The sequence below is a fragment of the Apus apus genome, chromosome 27 (assembly GCF_020740795.1).
Source record: "Apus apus isolate bApuApu2 chromosome 27, bApuApu2.pri.cur, whole genome shotgun sequence".
Classification (NCBI taxonomy): Eukaryota; Metazoa; Chordata; class Aves; order Apodiformes; family Apodidae; genus Apus; species Apus apus.
In genome coordinates this window covers 1,003,798-1,027,157 of record NC_067308.1, presented here as the reverse complement: position 1 = coordinate 1,027,157, position 23,360 = coordinate 1,003,798, and the positions used below count along the sequence as shown (strand labels likewise).

At 54.0% G+C, this 23,360-nt stretch overlaps 8 protein-coding genes across 8 annotated transcripts; 4 read left to right on the top strand and 4 right to left on the bottom strand.

Annotated features, from left to right (window-relative positions):
* On the bottom strand, positions 1-283 carry LOC127394889 (outer dense fiber protein 1-like). The gene has a single exon (XM_051641194.1). It carries the CDS (start codon positions 275-277, stop codon positions 20-22), a length of 258 nt encoding a protein of 85 aa, XP_051497154.1. The 5' UTR covers positions 278-283; the 3' UTR covers positions 1-19.
* Positions 284-4,358: 4,075 nt separating this feature from the next.
* Positions 4,359-5,225, top strand: LOC127394888 (outer dense fiber protein 1-like). The gene has a single exon (XM_051641193.1). It carries the CDS (start codon positions 4,386-4,388, stop codon positions 4,641-4,643), a length of 258 nt encoding a protein of 85 aa, XP_051497153.1. The 5' UTR covers positions 4,359-4,385; the 3' UTR covers positions 4,644-5,225.
* A 3,611-nt stretch (positions 5,226-8,836) lies between these two features.
* On the bottom strand, positions 8,837-9,235 carry LOC127394851 (claw keratin-like). The gene has a single exon (XM_051641137.1). The coding sequence runs from the start codon at positions 9,233-9,235 to the stop codon at positions 8,837-8,839; it is 399 nt and encodes a 132-aa protein (XP_051497097.1).
* Positions 9,236-11,197: 1,962 nt separating this feature from the next.
* LOC127394859 (claw keratin-like) lies at positions 11,198-11,569 on the top strand. Its single transcript, XM_051641146.1, has one exon. The coding sequence runs from the start codon at positions 11,198-11,200 to the stop codon at positions 11,567-11,569; it is 372 nt and encodes a 123-aa protein (XP_051497106.1).
* Positions 11,570-13,868: 2,299 nt separating this feature from the next.
* On the bottom strand, positions 13,869-14,258 carry LOC127394855 (claw keratin-like). The gene has a single exon (XM_051641142.1). The coding sequence runs from the start codon at positions 14,256-14,258 to the stop codon at positions 13,869-13,871; it is 390 nt and encodes a 129-aa protein (XP_051497102.1).
* A 1,586-nt stretch (positions 14,259-15,844) lies between these two features.
* LOC127394854 (claw keratin-like) lies at positions 15,845-16,234 on the top strand. Its single transcript, XM_051641141.1, has one exon. It carries the CDS (start codon positions 15,845-15,847, stop codon positions 16,232-16,234), a length of 390 nt encoding a protein of 129 aa, XP_051497101.1.
* Positions 16,235-18,533: 2,299 nt separating this feature from the next.
* Positions 18,534-18,905, bottom strand: LOC127394858 (claw keratin-like). The gene has a single exon (XM_051641145.1). The coding sequence runs from the start codon at positions 18,903-18,905 to the stop codon at positions 18,534-18,536; it is 372 nt and encodes a 123-aa protein (XP_051497105.1).
* A 1,961-nt stretch (positions 18,906-20,866) lies between these two features.
* On the top strand, positions 20,867-21,265 carry LOC127394852 (claw keratin-like). The gene has a single exon (XM_051641138.1). It carries the CDS (start codon positions 20,867-20,869, stop codon positions 21,263-21,265), a length of 399 nt encoding a protein of 132 aa, XP_051497098.1.
* Positions 21,266-23,360: the final 2,095 nt, after the last annotated feature.

Below are 23,360 nucleotides of genomic sequence, written 5' to 3'. Positions count from 1 at the left end.
GGTAGTTTTGTGGGTGGGTTTAGCAGGGGTAGCAGCTGCCATAGGTGTATCTGCGGGTGTAGCAGGAGGAGTAGGGGTAGCAGAGGCGGGAGCTGTAGCAGGGGTAGCAGTCCCGGGGGCTGCACAGGCTCCCGTAGCCCCGGTAGTCGCAGGGGCTGCAGTCGTAGCTCTGGGAGCTGCAGGGGCTGCAGTCGTAGGTCCTGTAGCTGCAGACCCTCCTGTAGTTGCAGGGGGAGTAGCAGGAATCCTCACAGCGGGTCTGGTAGCAGAAAGTCATCTTGGTTGGGATGGAGGGAGGTGAGTCTGAAACCCAGAAAAAAAGAGATCAGATCTGCACCTGACCCTGAGCAGTGTGAGCACAGGCAAGAGGGAGGGGACATCATGGAAGCATAGATTTGTGGAACAGTTTGGACTGGAAAGGACCTTAAAGACCATCTAGATCCAACCCCCTGCATGGGCAGGGACACCTCTCACCAGCCCAGGCTGCTCCAAGCCCCATCCAACCTGCCCTTCAACACTGCCAGGGATGGGGCAGCCACAGCTTCCCTGGGCAACCTGGCCCAGGCTCTCCCCACCCTCACCCTCCACAATTCCCTCCTCATCTCCAACCTCCAGCTCCCTCTCCCACTTTTCATCCCTCCCCCTCATCACATCCCTCCCTGGCCTTGTCCCAAGCCCCTCCCCAGCTTTCCTGGAGCCCCTTCAGGCACTGGAAGCTGCTCTAAGCTCTCCCTGGAGCCTTCTCCTCTCCAGGCTGAACACCCCAACTCTCCCAGCCTGTCTCAGATGAGGGTGAACACAGGAACCAATCCAATATCTCCACCCAAAGCTCTACCCTGGCTCCTTCTTCCCTAACTCACTCCTTCCAATTTCTCCCTCTTCTCCCTTAAAAATATTTTATCCTGCATTTCTTGTTGCTCTTGCTTAGAATTGGCAGTTTGGCCTCAGGCAGCATTTCAGAGAGGATGTTGTTGGGCTTAGGTTCCCTCTCTCAGTTCCTGACATTTCTCTAAACACCGTAAGTGAACAGACACCAGTTCAGGAGTGAATTCTTTCAGTTTTTGCTAACAAGACACCACAGAAGAAGCCCTCTCCTTGTGCAAGCTCTGCTTGCTTCTTTGGACCCATGTCCGTGCTTAATTGCCAGTTGAATATTTACTTAATTTTTGTCTAAAATAATTGTAACAATAAGGTGTTGTCTGCTTCAAAAGAAGAAGCCAGAAATTGTTCCGTATCAAAAAATAAGGTCATTTCTCATGGTGCATGGCTAGATAATCAGTATTCCAAGCTTCTGTGGGCGTCTTAATCTCTTATTTTAGCCAAAATAATGTTTGTGAAATCTCAGCCTTGGCTTTTAAGTCCCATCTGTAGAGCAATAAAGCGAAACCCCAGCACCTACAGAGCAATGAGGACATTGCAGAGAGTCTGACTTACCAAGTGCAGGGAGAGTGGAAGCCTGAAGATGCGAGTGGAGAACCTTGAATTTCCCTCTCTTTTATACCGGGGTCTGGCCCAGCCCCCTCTGCTTTCAACTCAGCTTCATCACAAAACAAATTTCCTTGTGCACGTCACTCCTGCAGTTGATGTAATTTTCTGTCTTTGTTTGGGGTGATTAGTCAGTTCTTGGCTTCCAAAAGCATGACATTGCAGGACAGTTTTTCTTTCATGTTCTGACTTCCTGGGTCAATTACATTTGTAGAATTAGTGTGGTGAAATCTAACAGGAAAGGAAGGATATTGCAAGCAGGATTGATTGACATTCACACCCCAACTTGGGAGGAATGGATAAAATTCAGGATATGGAGCCTGCGGTGGCTCCTGATTGGTTTGGGAAAGAAAGAATTTCAAATGTTGCAGGAATAATAATCCCTAGAAAGAAGTTCATGCTTGTTTTTATTTAAAAATTGCCTGGTTAGGTCAGAATATTGAGTGATTTGTCTTCATCACTTCTGTTTGTTTTATCTCCAGCTCAAAAACAGGAGCACAAGAAAAGTGTTTGGGTTAGAGAAAAAGTCAGGTCTGTACCTTCCTGCAATCAGATCTGCATGGATGTGTTAACTGTGGAGTGTGACCTGCCAGGGGAGACTAATTTTGCAGAAAATCCAATTTATTTGCTTGTTGAGCTCTATCAATTATTTTTACCAAACTTCAGCAATCCCCTCCTAAGTCTACATAGATGGAAACTGGGGTCTTTTTTGGTGTAAAAACAGTGGAGATATTTTTTAATGGGTCAGTGACAAGACTTTATGAGAAGGAGAAAGCAGGCAGAAAGCAATAAATCAGAAGGTTTTCAAGCAGAAATTATATTTAGTTTGGGGAAGAAAGACTTAAATTTGTTTTGGATCCCTAGAAAGAATTTCTTGTTTGTTTTTTTTAATTTCAAAATTGCATTTTTGGTTCAGAATATTATGATTTGTGTTCGTTCCAGCTCAAGAGCAGAAGTGCAAGAAAGGTGTTTAGATTAGAGGAAGTAATAAGCAGAAACAAGGATATTGGATGATTCTATATTTGAAATTTCCAGGTTTTGTACCCTATATGAAATGAACTTACAAACTGAGGCTTCTGGAGAATCAGCCCAAGTGAAGTAAATTTAATTAGATGAAAAAATATCTGCTTAGTAACTGTTCATAATCTGAAAACGATTCACTCGAGGGTTTGTTACAAGGAAGATAAACAGGAACACATCTCTGTAATAACTGTCTTTTTTCCTGACAAGGCCTCCAAATTCCAAGATGTTTTAACATGACATCTTCTTAATATTGTTGAGGTGATTCAATTAATGTTGTTAATAAGGTGAATAATGCTGAGCCCTGGGAATGTGACCTAGTGAGCAGCAACATCCCAGGCTTCCCTGGTGACCTTCACCTCACAACCCTGCTGTTTACTTGCATCTAAAAGAAGGATAATAACAGGCACGTCAAATGTTCTGGGCCTTTCTCTAAATTTTGAATATTAAAGCCTTCATTAATACTTATTAAAGATTCAGCTGGACAAAGAGATCTATTATTGAAAAATTAATACCACGTTAGTGGCAGACGCTATGTAACAGAGTTTGTTAAAAAAGGGATCAGGTTGTTCTGTTCCTGTGTTTTATTAAGGTTGTCATTTACAGCTTCTAACTTTGGTCTCTGAAAGGTGTTTTCGTTTGGTTTTGCTAAAAATACATCCTATACATGACGTTTTCATGCTTCTTGGCCAATTTGGTAGCTGAATCAATCAGAGCAGCAATATCCCGTGGAGTGACGGCAGCAAATCAAAGAATTGTCTTCCCCCTCCTTTGCTACTCACAGGAAATGTTGGAAGGGATTGGTAAGAACGTGCTGCTCCACGTGTCATGGGAGTTATGAAACACACAAAAGGGAGAGGTGACCCTTTCCACAGGTATTTCAGGAAAAAAAAAAAGGAATGTACAACCAAGTAGATGGGCCAACACACGTGGAGAGGCTTCAAAAAATGACAGGTTTGGTGATTCTTTGCACATTCTGTTGACTCGTTGCTGCAGAAGAGGTGAATTCAGCATGATGATACCAAGGTTTAATTGCCCTGTATAGTTTTGAGATGAAAGAGACCTGGAGGGTGTTGTCTGCATGTCCCAGTGCCCGACCAATGATCAGAAACCATGGGGAGAACCGGTATATCAATGGGAAGGAGTCATGAGGGAAGCCAAATGGGTTTAATTGGAGCTGACCCAGGGTGCAGACGTGTCCTTCACGTGCTGGGCGGGACTGGTGGCTCTATAAAAACCCAGTGCTGCTGAGAATCAGGCATTCACTTCTCCTGCCTTATCCTCCTTGCACAAGTGGGTAAGTTGGGATAGATTTAGGAATCCTAGGGAATAGTGAAGGGATGGATTTGATACTGTTTTCTGTTACTAATCTGCAAGTGCTGCAGAGAAATGTGGAATTAAGGTTGTGATTTGATGAGGGTTCTTTATGTGTAGGGTATTCTTTCCTCCCTGGATTTTCATTCCTATTTGAATGTTTGAAACTGTGTTTATCCCTCTTTTCCCTTGAAGGCTTTTAGCTCAGTACAGCAAGGCTGGATTTTCCAGGGTATTTCCTGACAGCCCCGTTTTGGCACAGGCATCATGGCCCCAAATCCCATCTCCCCTCCTGACCCATGGATGCTGCTAGTGGGGCTGTGCAGGAAAGCTCAGGAAGGCTGCTCAGGGTGGAGGATTAGAGGGAAGACAGGGTGCTAAAACACAGAGCAGAGCAACCAAGGAGCAGAGAGGGTGTCTGGCAGCCTGCCTGGGTGTGCTGGCCTCTCCTCCCTCCCTGTGTTCTGGCTCAGCTTGAGCTGAACTTGCAGCTGGGGGGATGTTCCCTCACAGGATTTTTTCCTCCCTGTGATATTTCAGACTCACCTCCCTCCATCCCAACCAAGATGACTTTCTGCTACCAGACCCGCTGTGAGGATTCCTGCTACTCCCCCTGCAACTACAGGAGGGTCTGCAGCTACAGGACCTACGACTGCAGCCCCTGCAGCTCCCAGAGCTACGACTGCAGCCCCTGCGACTACCGGGGCTACGGGAGCCTGTGCAGCCCCCGGGACTGCTACCCCTGCTACAGCTCCCGCCTCTGCTACCCCTACTCTTCCTGCTACACCCGCAGATACACCTACGGCAGCTGCTACCCCTGCTAAACCCAGGAGGATTTAATGGGAAGCGAGGACTGAGAACTGGTTACCGGATTCATGGCTGCTCTTAGGGGAGGGTTTGCAGGAGCTCCGAGGCCAGGACTGTGACTGAAACGTGTCACGTCTTGGACAGCTCAGGGTTTCTGTACAACTCCTTCAATGTTCTTCTAGAATGTTTCTCCTCCTTTTTCTCTACTGACTTCTTAAACCTTACATGGGCTTGGTGGTGTAAAGGAAGCCAGGTTTAACGTGGGTTAACATGGGTAAACCAATTCCCAACTCATTTACATCTCTTTCCCAGGTAATGTTAATGACACCTGGAGTGTGTCTGTACTGGCCTTCCTGTGGATACATCTCTGACTTAACTGCTTTTGTAGTTATACCAAAGAAATTGTAAATAATCTAATCTGATTTGTTTCATTGGACTTAAACAAGTGGAAAACTTTGAAAATGGAAATTGATAGTTAAATGCTACAGCTGTAGCAGCAAAAATGTTGCAAATGAAACTGGGAGTCTTTGGGCACCTATGAATTAATCTCTGTACAAGTTCTTTCTGTTTCTGCTTCCTGTGTTATTTTAGATTGTGATTGTGAGCTTTCTTCTTATTAAAAATGTTACAGCATCATTCCACGTCCCTGGTTTTCTGTATCTGACTTGGATGTACACGGATTTTTGCCATAAAATTGTAGATTGGTGAAGGTTGGAGGGACCTTGAAGATCTAGATCCAACCCCCTGCATGGACAGGGACACCTCCCACCAGCCCAGGCTGCTCCAAGCCCCATCCAACCTGCCCTTCAACACTGCCAGGGATGGGGCAGCCACAGCTTCCCTGGGCAACCTGGCCCAGGCTCTCCCCACCCTCAGAGTGGAGCATTTCCTTCTAATCATACATTCATGGACTGGTTTGAGTTGGAGGGACCTTCAAGATCATCTAGATCCAACCCCCTGCATGGGCAGGAACACCTCCCACCAGCCCAGGTTGCTCCAAGCCCCATCCAACCTGCCCTTCAACACTGCCAGGGATGGGGCAGCCACAACCTCCCTGGGCAACCCAGTGCCTTTCTTACCCTGATGGTGAAGAATTTCTTCCTGATGTCCAACTTAAATCTCCCCTCTTTCAGTTTTTATCCCCCGCTTGATGTGTTTTACAGAGACAAACTGCAGCTGTAGCTTTTGTGGATGTCAGCTGAACCTGAGCACAGAGTTTGCAAATTAATAGCTTGGTAATATCTAGGAAAATTAAGTCAACCATTCTAGAATTTCCTCAGAAGGATTTGGAAGTCTTTTAAATTTGCCTTAGCATCACAGTGCATGTGCAGACATGGGGCATAACAGCATCACACCACAGTGATTTGGAAATGCTCAGACTGCCTGCAGACAAACCCAAATTAACTGGGGATTAAGCCAAGGAACTGGGAGAAAATCCCTCTTTCCCAGTTGCTGTTGTTGCTGTCTGGGATGCTCTCTGGATTGAGAGACCTGATCTCTTGCAGGGGAGAAAATTGCACTTTCCGTTCAGCTGATGAAGGGCTGGTGGGGACAGTTGGTGCTGGTGGGGACAAGTGGGGCTGGTGGGGACAAGTGGGGCTGGTGGGGCCAAGTGGGGCTGCAAGGATCCATTTGAATGTCAATGAAACGGCGAGAGGTTCCCAGGCTGCACAATCCCACAGTTGTCATTAGGGTGAGATCTCTTGAGCAAGCCTGAAGTGACTCTATTATTCACGACTGAAGTACCCAGCTGGCAGCAGGAGTGACCTCTTAATAGCACGATGCTGTGACAGAGGCACCAAACAGCCAGTGAAGTGCTTTGAAAGCCTAATTAAATCCTAGAGCCTTTATTGTGAGGGTAATTGCTGCCCTTTGAACACACACAGAGGCACTTGGAGGGCAGCCCCAGAGGAACAGAGCTTGATTGTGTCACAACCCAAAATAGGAGGACAAAATTCATTGAAAAGCTCAGGTCCCACTTCCAGCAGCTTTTTGGATGGAGATTCCTCAGGGCTTCTGAGGAGCTTCATTCCTAGGGAAGCACAGGCTGGGGTACCTGCTGCCTTCCCTAAACAGGACTGTGCAAATTGCTGCCCATCCTGTGTTAAGGTCTATAACTTTAACTAGAACTGGTCACCATTTCCATTTTTCATTGGCTGAATCTATTAAACAAAATCTGGAAAGTTATGAATAAGTTCAAAAGTAAAAGCTGGAAAGGATGAAGTGTCTCCGAGTGCACAAATAAAAGTTCACTTCAAATAATTGCTAATATCTCAGGAGTTCTACAGACTTCATGGATTTACTTGCTGGAAGAGGGGACCTAGCTAAAAGTTAGAAATTCATGGAATGCCACTTGTATATTATGTTCCTTCCACTCCAGGAAATAAGACTGGAATTAAATCCACAGCTCTGGGATGAGATGGCAAAGTCACTAATCGTAGGGTCTGCTGTGGTTGTTTGTACAGAGCCACACATGAATGCAAAATTTGAAGGCTATAAAATCATATTCTGACTAAAGCAGTTCTTGAAATGTCTGAACACGTACTTTTGAAGTGACTATTATTTAATAATGAAGCACCTAACAAGAGCAGTAAGCTTTTAATAGACTAATAACACCCTTAGAAAGGTTTAAAGTATTTACGAGCATCTGAGAAGTGCTTTGAACTGCTCAGATTATTTAGAGTGGAAAAATGTGAAGATCTCATGTACTTCTGGACCACGAAGTAACAAATACATGGACGTGATGCTTTTTTCCTTCAAAAGTTGTTCCTTCCAAAAGTACCAATAGCTTGATTGTCCCTGTTCTGTGCTCCCAGACCAGGGGATTGAGCCTCTCGCAAAGGCTGGAACTAACCCAGGTGCTGGCTGATATTTAACCCTGGGGCTTGAGCTTTGTTCTCAACATAAGTGGCCAAGGTGGAGAATCAGGAGAGCAAATTCATATAAATCAATCAAAAAACAACATACTGATGTAATGCGGATGCTTTAATGTGGACAGAAAATGTACCAGCCAGGGAGAGCAGGAGACAAAGCAGCACAGCAACAATCAGCTGTTATCTATCTCTAACTTTCCTTCTATTTTCTCTCTCTCTCCCTTCCTAAATTATTCAGGTACTCCAGGCCTCACTGAATTTTTCTCAGGTCATGCAGCTTGAGCAGATGTATGTACTGTGACTTCTGTGACCAAAATAATCAGCCTTTATATTGTGTGGCCTGAGAAGTATCAGCTTTTAGGAGTTATTCATTCTATACTAAGCTAAGGTTCAAGTACAGGCCTTGAATGTCATTTCACCTTAATCTGACAGCTGAGGATTTCCTCAGAACATGACAATTTTAATCAGTCTCCCTGGGAGGGCCAGGTCTGAGATTAAGGATGGATCCAGCCACACCTCAGCTCCTCTCTGAGGAGTTTAGAAAGCAAGTGGGTTCCAACCTGAACCACTCTGGGTTGCCCAGTCCAGGTCATGACCAGTATGAATGGGAAAGAAATACTTCACTAGCCTATTTTACTTCCTCTATAGACATCAGAAAAGAGAAATTAATATTTGAAATCTGACTTATATAATGAAGCCAATCATTTGCTAGTGACTTCCCTCCCTTGCACTTCAAAAGTCTTTTCTGAGAGGAATTCAGAGCTTCCACAAATGTCTCTAGAAAATGAATTACCATCTAACATTTTACACAATTCCTCCTTATTCCAGCCACAGTGAAGAACAAATTCAGACCAAAACAAAATTGTTCATGCCATGCAGATCCTTTAATGTGGACAGAAAATGTACCAGCCAGGGAGAGCAGGAGACAAAGCAGCACAGCAACAATCAGGTGGGAAGGCAAAGCTCCTGAGGCTGCAGCGAGGCACAAGGCAGGGCTGCAGCCCAAGGGTTCCCCCTCCTATTGCACGGTGGGAGGCTCAGAGGTGGGCAGAGCAGGGAGACCCTCAAACGGGCACCCAAGGGTGAGGACAGCTTCGTTGCAGCACGGGGAGAGGGGAGCTTTTGGAGGCAGGGCTGGAAAGCCAGCAGCCACCAGGTGGAGATCTGCAAGGACGGTCTCTGCAAGGCAGCACGGACCATAAAGATCCAGCAGCAGCTTTGCCAGGGCCTGGAGAGGGGCTGAAAGCTTGGTTGTGCATCTGGTGGGAGAAGACAAGAGCAGCTGCCTGTGGAGAGCACGGGCAGGTTGAGCACTGAGGTCTGTGGATACCTGGGGCTCAGCAGGGCCCACAGTTGCCATTGAGGTACCTGTGGCCTCGGGACCAGCCCCCGTAGCCACAGCTCCCGTAGCCCCCGTAGCCCCCATAGCCCCCATAACCTCCATAGCCCCCATAGCCCCAGTAGCCTCCATAACCTCCATAGCCCCCGTAGCCCCCACGGCCTCCAAAAGTGCCACCATAGCCCCCTCCAACACCGGGGGCTCCTGCTGAGCCCACCACGGCTTGCTGGGGGAAGGAGCTGAGGATGGGGCCGGGGAAGGTGACCACTGAGGGCGGGGGCTGGATCACCACGGTGGAGTCGGGGCACTGCCGCACGCAGGGCTCGTTGGCCGTGTCAGCCAGCGGGGCCGGGGCGGCCACCCCGCAGGAAGGGACACACAGGCTGGAGCAGGACATCTCTCCGTGCAGGCAAGGGAGGAGGCCTGGAAAATGCAGCAGGGATTAGAGAAGGGATGTCCTGCGGGAGGCAGGGAGAGATGCCCAAGAGGCTGCCAAGAGCTGGACTTACCCAGTTGATGAGGAGAGTGAAGCTGAGGAAGGTGGATGCAGCCCTGGGAAGCCCTCAGCTCTTTTATACCTGCCCAGCCTGCCCGGGGCATTGGCCAAGGGGGAGGTGCCGGAAACCCCACCTAATGATGGGATCAAACAGACAAGCTTCATGAAAGAAGCTGTGATGAGGACAATTGTATCACTCCTAATTGTGTCTATGGGGGAGCAAACATACCCCGTAGAGCAAGCAGGGAATGGGAGGACAGAGCATGACAGGTCATCAGATGAAAGACAAGGCACTGCTGGAATGACCTCACAGCACCAATAAACCCTGATCTGTCCCTAATCCCCCCCTCTGCTTGTGAGCAGGATCTTGGGCATCTTGCAGACGCGCTTTGCAGTCCTGCCCACAGCCAAAGTGCCTCTCATTACCTCTTTTACAGGCTGGTAAACAGAGGCACCAGGAGGTTGGGCCAGGGAAGAAGCCATCCCACCCACTCAGGGCAGCTCCCAAACCCCACCCGTGGCCCCACGCTGACAAGGGCTGCGCTGATCACAGGGCTGGCTGCAAGGGGCCCCCCTAAGCCTTGGCCATCTTCCTGCCACTGCAGGACTTGTTGGGTTTAGCTCCTCAACCCACTTGACGGACAAAGAGCAGCAGAGATGGGTCTCCTGTGGGATGAAGTTCCATCTCTGAACAGTGCTGGCACTGATGTGGGGGGGAGAGCAGTGGGATCACGCACTTGGGATGTGTGTGAGAAGAGACATTCGGGGAAGAGCAAGAGGGCAGGAACAGGACCCAGACACGCTCAGCTCCTTCAGCTCATTTACTGTGAGTGTGGTCCCCACTGAGGCCTCTCTGAAGGACTCCATCACTCAGCTGGTCACTGAGGGCTGGGCCAGGAGGGAAGGGCTGAGCACCCCAGGAGAGCCAGGCTGCACGTTGCCGTGCTGCCCACAGGCACGCTGGGCACTGCTGGTGCAGGACACACAGCTGGGCTTCTGCTGAGTGTGGTGTGGTTTGGCACAGCGACCTTCTGCAAGATGCCCCAAATTCTTCTACATAAGCAAAGTAGGGGATTAGGGACACATCAGGGTTTATTGGAGCTTCGTGTTCAGCGACAGCAGCTCCTTGTCTTTCATGTCATGGTGTGTCATGCCTGCTCTGTCCCTCCCATTCCCTGCTTGCTCTCCAGGGTATGTTTGCTCCCCCATAGACACAATTAGGAACGACTTAATTGTCCACATCACAGTTTCTTTCATGAAGCTTGTCCACTTGATTCCATCATTAGCTGGGGCTTCGGCCACCGCCCCCTGGGCCAATGCCCTGGGCAGGCTGGGCAGGTATAAAAGAGCTGAGGGCTTCCCAGGGCTCCATCCACCTTCCTCGGCTTCCCCCTCCTGATCATCCTGGTAAGTCCGAGTCTCACCTCCCTCTTTCTTTCCTCAGCAGTGGCTTTCCCCAGGTACCTTTAGCTCTGGGCTCCACCACTCTTTCACGGGGCACACTGAGGAGGTGGTGGTGCTGTTTGAGAGCCATGGGAAGGACGGAAACGTAACCTCGGAGGGTGATGCCCTGCATCCACCAAGGGGCTCCAGGCCTTTGGGAGCTCAGTGATTTCCCATCCCCTTTGGATGAGGGAGATTTTCCTTTCTCCTGCCAACAAGTCAGGGCCAGGGACGTCAGGGTAGCAAGGGGTTCACACTGGCATTTCCCTCTGGAACATGGCTTTGCTCTGACTGCCGGAGTTGATGCAGAGCATGTCCTGGGACACAGGTTCCAAGTGCAGGTGGAGGGATGTGTGGTCAGGCCATGCAGTGAGCTGTAAGCTCTGCCTTGTCTTGCAGCTTCACCTCCTGCACGGAGAGATGTCCTGCTCCAGCCTGTGTGTCCCTTCCTGCGGGGTGGCCGCCCCGGCCCCGCTGGCTGACACGGCCAACGAGCCCTGCGTGCGGCAGTGCCCCGACTCCACCGTGGTGATCCAGCCCCCGCCCTCAGTGGTCACCTTCCCCGGCCCCATCCTCAGCTCCTTCCCCCAGCAAGCCATGGTGGGCTCAGCAGGAGCCCCCGGTGTTGGAGGGGGCTATGGTGGCACTTTTGGAGGCCGTGGGGGCTACGGGGGCTATGGGGGCTATGGAGGTTATGGGGGCTATGGGGGCTATGGGGGCTACGGGAGCTGTGGCTACGGGGGCTGGTCCCGAGGCCACAGGTACCTCAATGGCAACTGTGGGCCGTGCTGAGCCCCATCCTGGATGTGGCCAGAGCTGAAGGAGAAGCTCCAGAGAAGTCCCTGGTTCATCCCAAGACGGCGCCCGAAGGAAGGACATCCCTCTGGCACTGCTGGGCTCTGGAGCATGGCTGCCTGGGGCCTGCTTGGGCCCAGCTCTGCCTTCCTGCTGCCCCCTGGCTTGAGCATCCCCTCAGGACTCACTTGCCATGCCAAGGCAGCCCCACAGCTCACTGACACTGTGCCCACTGCCAGGAGATGTGGGCTGCCCTTGGCCTTGGTCCTGCCCTGCTCCCAACTCCCTCCTGCCCTGGAGCTCCAATAAAACCCGTGTTGCATCGCAAGGTTGACCCGTGGTTGTTCTTGATCCTTCCTCCTTCTTTCCCACTTCCCTCACACCTCAGGGTGTCAACACCCATGGTTTTCTTTGATCCTTCCTGCAGACCAGTACCCTGAGTAGCACTGTGGTCTCCCACAAGTGTCCCAGCCAGCTCCCACTGGGCCCTTCTCTGAGGGACCTGCAGGAGCTGCCTGCTTTCCTCCTGCCTGCCCTCGGGCATCACATTCCTCTGTGGGAAGGTCACGCAGAACAGTGACTGCTCAGCTCCTTGAGTTGCTGCTCCCTCTTTGCCCTCCCTGTCTCCTGCCCTCTTTGGGCTCCTGCCTCTGCAGCCCAGGAAGAGCTGTTGGGCCCCACAGTGACTTTGCTGCCCACTCTGGCCACTGCCCGTGGGCTGCTGGGATGAGGAGCCCAACAGAGCCACCCCAAGGGCAAAGCACCAGCTCAGAGCCGCTTGGGAGCCCATGGGCCAGTAGGGGAGAGGCTGAGAAACCACCAGCACCTCCCCAGCTGCCTTGGATCCATCTCCTCCACCTTGCTGCCCCTCTGCACCACCTCCTCATCCTCTTCTTCCTCCATCTCCAGCTTCTCCCTGGAGCACTTGTGACCCCACCTTGCACCACTGCTTGAGCAGAGGGGCTTCCCACCATTCCCTGTGTCACCCACAGGCTGCCTGGGGACATGGCTCTGCCAGCAATGACAGGAGAGCTTCCCGCAGCCCTGTGCTCTGCACCAGGCTTTGCTGCTCCTTTGCTGCTCTTCCTTGCACACCAGCCCACAAAGGAGCTCACGCTGCCGCACAACCTCAAAGCACCCACCAAAAGCAGCCGTGGTGGCCTCACTAAAACCCCCTTCCATTACTGAGACCTCAGCAGGCACACAGGAGACACCACGTGAGCCAGGACGTGTGTAACGCCTGAGAGTCAGCGCAGGGAAATCTGAGTAGACGTGTGGGTGGATGCCCCATCATTCCTGGAGCTCTTCAGCAGTGACCAACGAGCTGCCACGTGGCCCTTCCTGGGGCCTCTGGCTAGAACTGAATCTGCCCAAGACCACCTTGCCATGCCGGCATCCCACGCTTAGGAGAGACCTGGGAAGGGAGGGACCTCCCGGCGGTGGGCAGTCCAACCTCCAGCTCAGAGAGCTTCGTGCTTCATGGGACTGGTTCCCCATGGCCTGTTCAGGGCTCTCAGAGGAAACTGGGAAGGGAGGGAAGAGGGAAGATGGAAGACCTGGCTGTGCCCATCTCACCCCTGCCCAGTGCCCCCCAACTCCAGCTGGGAACAGGGACACGGGCAGAGCGTGGCAGCAGCCCCGGACATGCAGTGGTCATCTCTCCATTCCCTTGGACCTCCAGATGTGACCATAACAAGCCAATGCATGGACGTGATACCAGCCCTGCTGGTTTTGCAGGGGACTTGGAAGAGCCTCTGCAAGACCCCTGTGGCATTGTCACCTATTCCAAGTGGGCCTGGGGGCTGTAATGTGATTGTTGCAGGGGGCAGGCCAGGGGAGGCTCAGTGGGATGTAGCCAACAAGACCCAGCTGGGACTGGCAGCACCAGCTGTAACACACTGAGCAAACTGCACAGATGCCCCAAGGGTCCCACCGTGGGACACCCAAGAAGCCCAGACCCACCCACCCACCCATCCTGAGGTGTGAGGGAAGTGGGAAAGAAGGAGGAAGGATCAAGAACAACCACGGGTCAACCTTGCGATGCAACACGGGTTTTATTGGAGCTCCAGGGCAGGAGGGAGTTGGGAGCAGGGCAGGACCAAGGCCAAGGGCAGCCCACATCTCCTGGCAGTGGGCACAGTGTCAGTGAGCTGTGGGGCTGCCTTGGCATGGCAAGTGAGTCCTGAGGGGATGCTCAAGTGCCAGAGGGATGTCCTTCCTTCAGGCACCGTCTTGGGATGAACCAGGGACTTCTCTGGAGCTTCTCCTTCAGCTCTGGCCACATCCAGGATGGGGCTCAGCAGGGCCCACAGTTGCCATTGAGGTACCTGTGGCCTCGGCGCCAGCCCCCGTAGCCACAGCTCCCGTAGCCCCCATAGCCCCCATAACCTCCATAGCCCCCATAGCCCCAGTAGCCTCCATAACCTCCATAGCCCCCGTAGCCCCCACGGCCTCCAAAAGTGCCACCATAGCCCCCTCCAACACCGGGGGCTCCTGCTGAGCCCACCACGGCTTGCTGGGGGAAGGAGCTGAGGATGGGGCCGGGGAAGGTGACCACTGAGGGCGGGGGCTGGATCACCACGGTGGAGTCGGGGCACTGCCGCACGCAGGGCTCGTTGGCCGTGTCAGCCAGCGGGGCCGGGGCGGCCACCCCGCAGGAAGGGACACACAGGCTGGAGCAGGACATCTCTCCGTGCAGGCAAGGGAGGAGGCCTGGAAAATGCAGCAGGGATTAGAGAAGGGATGTCCTGCGGGAGGCAGGGAGAGATGCCCAAGAGGCTGCCAAGAGCTGGACTTACCCAGTTGATGAGGAGAGTGAAGCTGAGGAAGGTGGATGCAGCCCTGGGAAGCCCTCAGCTCTTTTATACCTGCCCAGCCTGCCCGGGGCATTGGCCAAGGGGGAGGTGCCGGAAACCCCACCTAATGATGGGATCAAACAGACAAGCTTCATGGTACAGATTTTGATGCAAGGGAGATAATTATCTCCCTCCTCACTGGGGACACTGTGTAGAAACATGACCTTGAGAAGAAAGAGGTGGTGGGAGGGACAGACTGTGACACATCATTACATGAAAGTCAAGGCTCTGCTGATGTAGCTGAACATCCAACACCAATAAACCCTGATCTGTCCCTAATCCCCCCACTCTGCTTACGTTCCAGAATTATGAGCATCTTGCAGAAACTCTTTACCATCCTGTGTAAATCCATCGTACCTGTCATTACCTCTCTTTTACAAGCTGGTAAAATGGCACTGGGAGGTTGGCAAGGTGAGAAGTGATCCCACATGCTTGCAGTGACTCCCAAACATCCAGCATCTCCCAGCACCTTTGAGGGCTGGGGACCTTTTGGGGTAACAGTTCAGGTGTATTCCTACATCTTGGCCATCTCCATGTCCCAGCCTGAGAGAGTGTGTTTGGGCTCCCTGATGAACAGCCATGCAGTGAGCAGGGACACTGTTGTGTGGGGTGGAAACCCACAGGTGTGGGGGCTCAACACAGACGTGGAAGGGGAGCACTGAGACCAGGCAGAGGGTCTTGTGTGAGGGGGGGCACATACACAGAGGAGCTGGAGGACAGGAAGGGGATCTGGACACTCTGAGCTTTCTTGGCCATGTGTCTGAGTGTGGTCCCCCAGAAGGCATCTCTGAAGGACTCCATCACTCAGCTGGAGATTGCGGGCTGGGCAGGAGATGATGGCCAGGCACCCATGGAGAGCTGGGCTGCACGTGGCCACACTGCCCGCAGGCACTCTGGGCACAGCTGGCTCTGCTGTGTGGTGTGGCTGGACACAGCCACCTGCTGCAAGCTGCCTGGGACTCTTCCAGTAAGCAAAGTGGGGATTAGGGGAAAATGCACTTTTATTGGTGCTACAGCAGCATCATTGCTTGCTTGTAAAGACTTGTCATGGTCTGTCCCTCCCAACACCTGTAACTTCTCCAGGGCATGTTTGCAAGACAATATCCTCATTAAGGAGGTGAAAAATTGTCTCTAATCACATGATATCAGTGTAATGGAGCATGTAGGCTGGATTTTAGTATTAGGTGGGGTTTCCGGCACCTCCCCCTTGGCCAATGCCCCGGGCAGGCTGGGCAGGTATAAAAGAGCTGAGGGCTTCCCAGGGCTGCATCCACCTTCCTCAGCTTCACTCTCCTCATCAACTGGGTAAGTCCAGCTCTTGGCAGCCTCTTGGGCATCTCTCCCTGCCTCCCGCAGGACATCCCTTCTCTAATCCCTGCTGCATTTTCCAGGCCTCCTCCCTTGCCTGCACGGAGAGATGTCCTGCTCCAGCCTGTGTGTCCCTTCCTGCGGGGTGGCCGCCCCGGCCCCGCTGGCTGACACGGCCAACGAGCCCTGCGTGCGGCAGTGCCCCGACTCCACCGTGGTGATCCAGCCCCCGCCCTCAGTGGTCACCTTCCCCGGCCCCATCCTCAGCTCCTTCCCCCAGCAAGCCGTGGTGGGCTCAGCAGGAGCCCCCGGTGTTGGAGGGGGCTATGGTGGCACTTTTGGAGGCCGTGGGGGCTACGGGGGCTATGGAGGTTATGGAGGCTACTGGGGCTATGGGGGCTATGGAGGTTATGGGGGCTATGGGGGCTACGGGAGCTGTGGCTACGGGGGCTGGCGCCGAGGCCACAGGTACCTCAATGGCAACTGTGGGCCCTGCTGAGCCCCACCCTGGATGTGGCCAGAGCTGAAGGAGAAGCTCCAGAGAAGTCCCTGGTTCATCCCAAGACGGTGCCTGAAGGAAGGACATCCCTCTGGCACTTGAGCATCCCCTCAGGACTCACTTGCCATGCCAAGGCAGCCCCACAGCTCACTGACACTGTGCCCACTGCCAGGAGATGTGGGCTGCCCTTGGCCTTGGTCCTGCCCTGCTCCCAACTCCCTCCTGCCCTGGAGCTCCAATAAAACCCGTGTTGCATCGCAAGGTTGACCCGTGGTTGTTCTTGATCCTTCCTCCTTCTTTCCCACTTCCCTCAGACCTCAGGATGGGTGGGTGGGTGGGTCTGGGCTTCTTGGGTGTCCCACGGTGGGACCCTTGGGGCATCTGTGCAGTTTGCTCAGTGTGTTACAGCTGGTGCTGCCAGTCCCAGCTGGGTCTTGTTGGCTACATCCCACTGAGCCTCCCCTGGCCTGCCCCCTGCAACAATCACATTACAGCCCCCAGGCCCACTTGGAATAGGTGACAATGCCACAGGGGTCTTGCAGAGGCTCTTCCAAGTCCCCTGCAAAACCAGCAGGGCTGGTATCACGTCCATGCATTGGCTTGTTATGGTCACATCTGGAGGTCCAAGGGAATGGAGAGATGACCACTGCATGTCCGGGGCTGCTGCCACGCTCTGCCCGTGTCCCTGTTCCCAGCTGGAGTTGGGGGGCACTGGGCAGGGGTGAGATGGGCACAGCCAGGTCTTCCATCTTCCCTCTTCCCTCCCTTCCCAGTTTCCTCTGAGAGCCCTGAACAGGCCGTGGGGAACCAGTCCCATGAAGCACGAAGCTCTCTGAGCTGGAGGTTGGACTGCCCACCGCTGGGAGGTCCCTCCCTTCCCAGGTCTCTCCTAAGCGTGGGATGCCGGCATGGCAAGGTGGTCTTGGGCAGATTCAGTTCTAGCCAGAGGCCCCAGGAAGGGCCACGTGGCAGCTCGTTGGTCACTGCTGAAGAGCTCCAGGAATGATGGGGCATCCACCCACACGTCTACTCAGATTTCCCTGCGCTGACTCTCAGGCGTTACACACGTCCTGGCTCACGTGGTGTCTCCTGTGTGCCTGCTGAGGTCTCAGTAATGGAAGGGGGTTTTGGTGAGGCCACCACGGCTGCTTTTGGTGGGTGCTTTGAGGTTGTGCGGCAGCGTGAGCTCCTTTGTGGGCTGGTGTGCAAGGAAGAGCAGCAAAGGAGCAGCAAAGCCTGGTGCAGAGCACAGGGCTGCGGGAAGCTCTCCTGTCATTGCTGGCAGAGCCATGTCCCCAGGCAGCCTGTGGGTGACACAGGGAATGGTGGGAAGCCCCTCTGCTCAAGCAGTGGTGCAAGGTGGGGTCACAAGTGCTCCAGGGAGAAGCTGGAGATGGAGGAAGAAGAGGATGAGGAGGTGGTGCAGAGGGGCAGCAAGGTGGAGGAGATGGATCCAAGGCAGCTGGGGAGGTGCTGGTGGTTTCTCAGCCTCTGCCCTACTGGCCCATGGGCTCCCAAGCGGCTCTGAGCTGGTGCTTTGCCCTTGGGGTGGCTCTGTTGGGCTCCTCATCCCAGCAGCCCACGGGCAGTGGCCAGAGTGGGCAGCAAAGTCACTGTGGGGCCCAACAGCTCTTCCTGGGCTGCAGAGGCAGGAGCCCAAAGAGGGCAGGAGACAGGGAGGGCAAAGAGGGAGCAGCAACTCAAGGAGCTGAGCAGTCACTGTTCTGCGTGACCTTCCCACAGAGGAATGTGATGCCCGAGGGCAGGCAGGAGGAAAGCAAGCAGCTCCTGCAGGTCCCTCAGAGAAGGGCCCAGTGGGAGCTGGCTGGGACACTTGTGGGAGACCACAGTGCTACTCAGGGTACTGGTCTGCAGGAAGGATCAAAGAAAACCATGGGTGTTGACACCCTGAGGTGTGAGGGAAGTGGGAAAGAAGGAGGAAGGATCAAGAACAACCACGGGTCAACCTTGCGATGCAACACGGGTTTTATTGGAGCTCCAGGGCAGGAGGGAGTTGGGAGCAGGGCAGGACCAAGGCCAAGGGCAGCCCACATCTCCTGGCAGTGGGCACAGTGTCAGTGAGCTGTGGGGCTGCCTTGGCATGGCAAGTGAGTCCTGAGGGGATGCTCAAGCCAGGGGGCAGCAGGAAGGCAGAGCTGGGCCCAAGCAGGCCCCAGGCAGCCATGCTCCAGAGCCCAGCAGTGCCAGAGGGATGTCCTTCCTTCGGGCGTCGTCTTGGGATGAACCAGGGACTTCTCTGGAGCTTCTCCTTCAGCTCTGGCCACATCCAGGGTGGGGCTCAGCACGGCCCACAGTTGCCATTGAGGTACCTGTGGCCTCGGGACCAGCCCCCGTAGCCACAGCTCCCGTAGCCCCCATAGCCCCCATAGCCCCCATAACCTCCATAGCCCCCATAGCCCCCGTAGCCCCCACGGCCTCCAAAAGTGCCACCATAGCCCCCTCCAACACCGGGGGCTCCTGCTGAGCCCACCACGGCTTGCTGGGGGAAGGAGCTGAGGATGGGGCCGGGGAAGGTGACCACTGAGGGCGGGGGCTGGATCACCACGGTGGAGTCGGGGCACTGCCGCACGCAGGGCTCGTTGGCCGTGTCAGCCAGCGGGGCCGGGGCGGCCACCCCGCAGGAAGGGACACACAGGCTGGAGCAGGACATCTCTCCGTGCAGGACGTGAAGCTGCAAGACAAGGCAGAGCTTACAGCTCACTGCATGGCCTGACCACACATCCCTCCACCTGCACTTGGAACCTGTGTCCCAGGACATGCTCTGCATCAACTCCGGCAGTCAGAGCAAAGCCATGTTCCAGAGGGAAATGCCAGTGTGAACCCCTTGCTACCCTGACGTCCCTGGCCCTGACTTGTTGGCAGGAGAAAGGAAAATCTCCCTCATCCAAAGGGGATGGGAAATCACTGAGCTCCCAAAGGCCTGGAGCCCCTTGGTGGATGCAGGGCATCACCCTCCGAGGTTACGTTTCCGTCCTTCCCATGGCTCTCAAACAGCACCACCACCTCCTCAGTGTGCCCCGCGAAAGAGTGGTGGAGCCCAGAGCTAAAGGTACCTGGGGAAAGCCACTGCTGAGGAAAGAAAGAGGGAGGTGAGACTCGGACTTACCAGGATGATCAGGAGGGGGAAGCCGAGGAAGGTGGATGGAGCCCTGGGAAGCCCTCAGCTCTTTTATACCTGCCCAGCCTGCCCAGGGCATTGGCCAAGGGGCGGTGGCCGAAGCCCCAGCTAATGATGGAATCAAGTGGACAAGCTTCATGAAAGAAACTGTGATGTGGACAATTAAGTCATTCCTAATTGTGTCTATGGGGGAGCAAACATACCCTGGAGAGCAAGCAGGGAATGGGAGGGACAGAGCAGGCATGACACACCATGACATGAAAGACAAGGAGCTGCTGTCGCTGAACATGAAGCTCCAATAAACCCTGATGTGTCCCTAATCCCCTACTTTGCTTATGTAGAAGAATTTGGGGCATCTTGCAGAAGGTCGCTGTGCCAAACCACACCACACTCAGCAGAAGCCCAGCTGTGTGTCCTGCACCAGCAGTGCCCAGCGTGCCTGTGGGCAGCACGGCAACGTGCAGCCTGGCTCTCCTGGGGTGCTCAGCCCTTCCCTCCTGGCCCAGCCCTCAGTGACCAGCTGAGTGATGGAGTCCTTCAGAGAGGCCTCAGTGGGGACCACACTCACAGTAAATGAGCTGAAGGAGCTGAGCGTGTCTGGGTCCTGTTCCTGCCCTCTTGCTCTTCCCCGAATGTCTCTTCTCACACACATCCCAAGTGCGTGATCCCACTGCTCTCCCCCCCACATCAGTGCCAGCACTGTTCAGAGATGGAACTTCATCCCACAGGAGACCCATCTCTGCTGCTCTTTGTCCGTCAAGTGGGTTGAGGAGCTAAACCCAACAAGTCCTGCAGTGGCAGGAAGATGGCCAAGGCTTAGGGGGGCCCCTTGCAGCCAGCCCTGTGATCAGCGCAGCCCTTGTCAGCGTGGGGCCACGGGTGGGGTTTGGGAGCTGCCCTGAGTGGGTGGGATGGCTTCTTCCCTGGCCCAACCTCCTGGTGCCTCTGTTTACCAGCCTGTAAAAGAGGTAATGAGAGGCACTTTGGCTGTGGGCAGGACTGCAAAGCGCGTCTGCAAGATGCCCAAGATCCTGCTCACAAGCAGAGGGGGGGATTAGGGACAGATCAGGGTTTATTGGTGCTGTGAGGTCATTCCAGCAGTGCCTTGTCTTTCATCTGATGACCTGTCATGCTCTGTCCTCCCATTCCCTGCTTGCTCTCAGGGGTATGTTTGCTCCCCCATAGACACAATTAGGAGTGATACAATTGTCCTCATCACAGCTTCTTTCATGAAGCTTGTCTGTTTGATCCCATCATTAGGTGGGGTTTCTGGCACCTCCCCCTTGGCCAATGCCCCGGGCAGGCTGGGCAGGTATAAAAGAGCTGAGGGCTTCCCAGGGCTGCATCCACCTTCCTCAGCTTCACTCTCCTCATCAACTGGGTAAGTCCAGCTCTTGGCAGCCTCTTGGGCATCTCTCCCTGCCTCCCGCAGGACATCCCTTCTCTAATCCCTGCTGCATTTTCCAGGCCTCCTCCCTTGCCTGCACGGTGAGATGTCCTGCTCCAGCCTGTGTGTCCCTTCCTGCGGGGTGGCCGCCCCGGCCCCGCTGGCTGACACGGCCAACGAGCCCTGCGTGCGGCAGTGCCCCGACTCCACCGTGGTGATCCAGCCCCCGCCCTCAGTGGTCACCTTCCCCGGCCCCATCCTCAGCTCCTTCCCCCAGCAAGCCGTGGTGGGCTCAGCAGGAGCCCCCGGTGTTGGAGGGGGCTATGGTGGCACTTTTGGAGGCCGTGGGGGCTACGGGGGCTATGGAGGTTATGGAGGCTACTGGGGCTATGGGGGCTATGGAGGTTATGGGGGCTATGGGGGCTACGGGGGCTACGGGAGCTGTGGCTACGGGGGCTGGTCCCGAGGCCACAGGTACCTCAATGGCAACTGTGGGCCCTGCTGAGCCCCAGGTATCCACAGACCTCAGTGCTCAACCTGCCCGTGCTCTCCACAGGCAGCTGCTCTTGTCTTCTCCCACCAGATGCACAACCAAGCTTTCAGCCCCTCTGCAGGCCCTGGCAAAGCTGCTGCTGGATCTTCATGGTCCGTGCTGCCTTGCAGAGACCGTCCTTGCAGATCTCCACCTGGTGGCTGCTGGCTTTCCAGCCCTGCCTCCAAAAGCTCCCCTCTCCCCGTGCTGCAACGAAGCTGTCCTCACCCTTGGGTGCCCGTTTGAGGGTCTCCCTGCTCTGCCCACCTCTGAGCCTCCCACCGTGCAATAGGAGGGGGAACCCTTGGGCTGCAGCCCTGCCTTGTGCCTCGCTGCAGCCTCAGGAGCTTTGCCTTCCCACTTGATTGTTGCTGTGCTGCTTTGTCTCCTGCTCTCCCTGGCTGGTACATTTTCTGTCCACATTAAAGGATCTGCATGGCATGAACAATTTTGTTTTGGTCTGAATTTGTTCTTCACTGTGGCTGGAATAAGGAGGAATTGTGTAAAATGTTAGATGGTAATTCATTTTCTAGAGACATTTGTGGAAGCTCTGAATTCCTCTCAGAAAAGACTTTTGAAGTGCAAGGGAGGGAAGTTACTAGCAAATGATTGGCTTCATTATACAAGTCAGATTTCAAATATTAATTTCTCTTTTCTGATGTCTATAGAGGAAGTAAAATAGGCTAGTGAAGTATTTCTTTCCCATTCATACTGGTCATGACCTGACTGGGCAACCCAGAGTGGTTCAGGTTGGAACCCACTTGCTTTCTAAACTCCTCAGAGAGGAGCTGAGGTGTGGCTGGATCCATCCTTAATCTCAGACCTGGCCCTCCCAGGGAGACTGATTAAAATTGTCATGGTCTGAGGAAATCCTCAGCTGTCAGATTAAGGTGAAATGACATTCAAGGCCTGTACTTGAACCTTAGCTTAGTATAGAATGAATAACTCCCAAAAGCTGATACTTCTCAGGCCACAAATTATAAAGGCTGATTATTTTGGTCACAGAAGTCACAGTACATATATCTGCTCAAGCTGCATGACCTGAGAAAAATTCAGTGAGGCCTGGAGTACCTGAATAATTTAGGAAGGGAGAGAGAGAGAAAATAGAAGGAAAGTTAGAGATAGATAACTGGAAGTCTCCAGTCTGAATCCAGTTGGGCCAGTCAGTGGGGTGTTGTCAATGGGCTGGGGTCAGTGGAGCTTCCCGAGCCTCCTCATCACAGGTCCTCCTTTTACAGGCCTGTTTTGCTTAGGCAGATGTTTCACAAAGATGTGGACCTCCACCCTCTTCCCTCCTGCATCCGTATCTCTCTGGCTGTCCTTCTCTCTCTCACTGTCTCTACGTGCAGGCCGTTACTTCCCCAGGCCCAGGCGGCCCTTTGGTTTTGTTCCAGGGTTCACACTGGGCTTTCCACACCCCTCCCCACAAGAGGTCCTGAGGGCTGGTCCCTCACAATTCTCTGCACCGCGTTCCCACCAGTCGGTGCTGATGCTCGGGGCGATGCCTGGAGCCTGCACCCTGCCATTCCCAGCCCTATCACCTGCCCCAGGACATCCTGCCTCTGTCACCCCCAGGAGCTCTGCATGAGGGGCAGATGACTTTGAGGCAGACCACTTGCCCACTCCCCCCTTTCCTTCCCCTCCCCGTGCTCTTGGAGGGGGGGCTGTTACATTGTCCCTGGAGCTCTCTGGAGCTGGTAGAAGCAGCTTGAGCCTTGATGGGCCAGAAATTGTGTCACCTTGGTTGGGTTAGACTTGGTGGCACCTGCCACCAGTTTCTGGTTTCCCCCCTGCCGGGCTGTGGAGCGATCAGCAGACGCTGTGGCACCTGGTTTTGGCGGGCAGCTGGGGGGGTTTACAGGGGGCGGGACCCTCTGTCGACGAACAAGTCCCCTCACCAATGGGGGGTCTCGGCCCAGGGGGTGGCTGGAACGAACGCCCATAGGGCAGAGCTGCCTTGGTCCATAAAAGGGAGTTCCCAGCAGGAAGAAGTGCCTTGCTTTTCTCTTGGAGCTGCGGGTGTGTGGTGAAACCCACCCCTTAGATCGGGACACCACCCGAGGAGACC

Coding starts and splice junctions, on each gene's coding strand:
- LOC127394889 (XM_051641194.1), bottom strand. CDS start 277: ATGACTTTCTGCTACCAGACCCGCTGTGAGGATTCCTGCTACTCCCCC.
- LOC127394888 (XM_051641193.1), top strand. CDS start 4,386: ATGACTTTCTGCTACCAGACCCGCTGTGAGGATTCCTGCTACTCCCCC.
- LOC127394851 (XM_051641137.1), bottom strand. CDS start 9,235: ATGTCCTGCTCCAGCCTGTGTGTCCCTTCCTGCGGGGTGGCCGCCCCG.
- LOC127394859 (XM_051641146.1), top strand. CDS start 11,198: ATGTCCTGCTCCAGCCTGTGTGTCCCTTCCTGCGGGGTGGCCGCCCCG.
- LOC127394855 (XM_051641142.1), bottom strand. CDS start 14,258: ATGTCCTGCTCCAGCCTGTGTGTCCCTTCCTGCGGGGTGGCCGCCCCG.
- LOC127394854 (XM_051641141.1), top strand. CDS start 15,845: ATGTCCTGCTCCAGCCTGTGTGTCCCTTCCTGCGGGGTGGCCGCCCCG.
- LOC127394858 (XM_051641145.1), bottom strand. CDS start 18,905: ATGTCCTGCTCCAGCCTGTGTGTCCCTTCCTGCGGGGTGGCCGCCCCG.
- LOC127394852 (XM_051641138.1), top strand. CDS start 20,867: ATGTCCTGCTCCAGCCTGTGTGTCCCTTCCTGCGGGGTGGCCGCCCCG.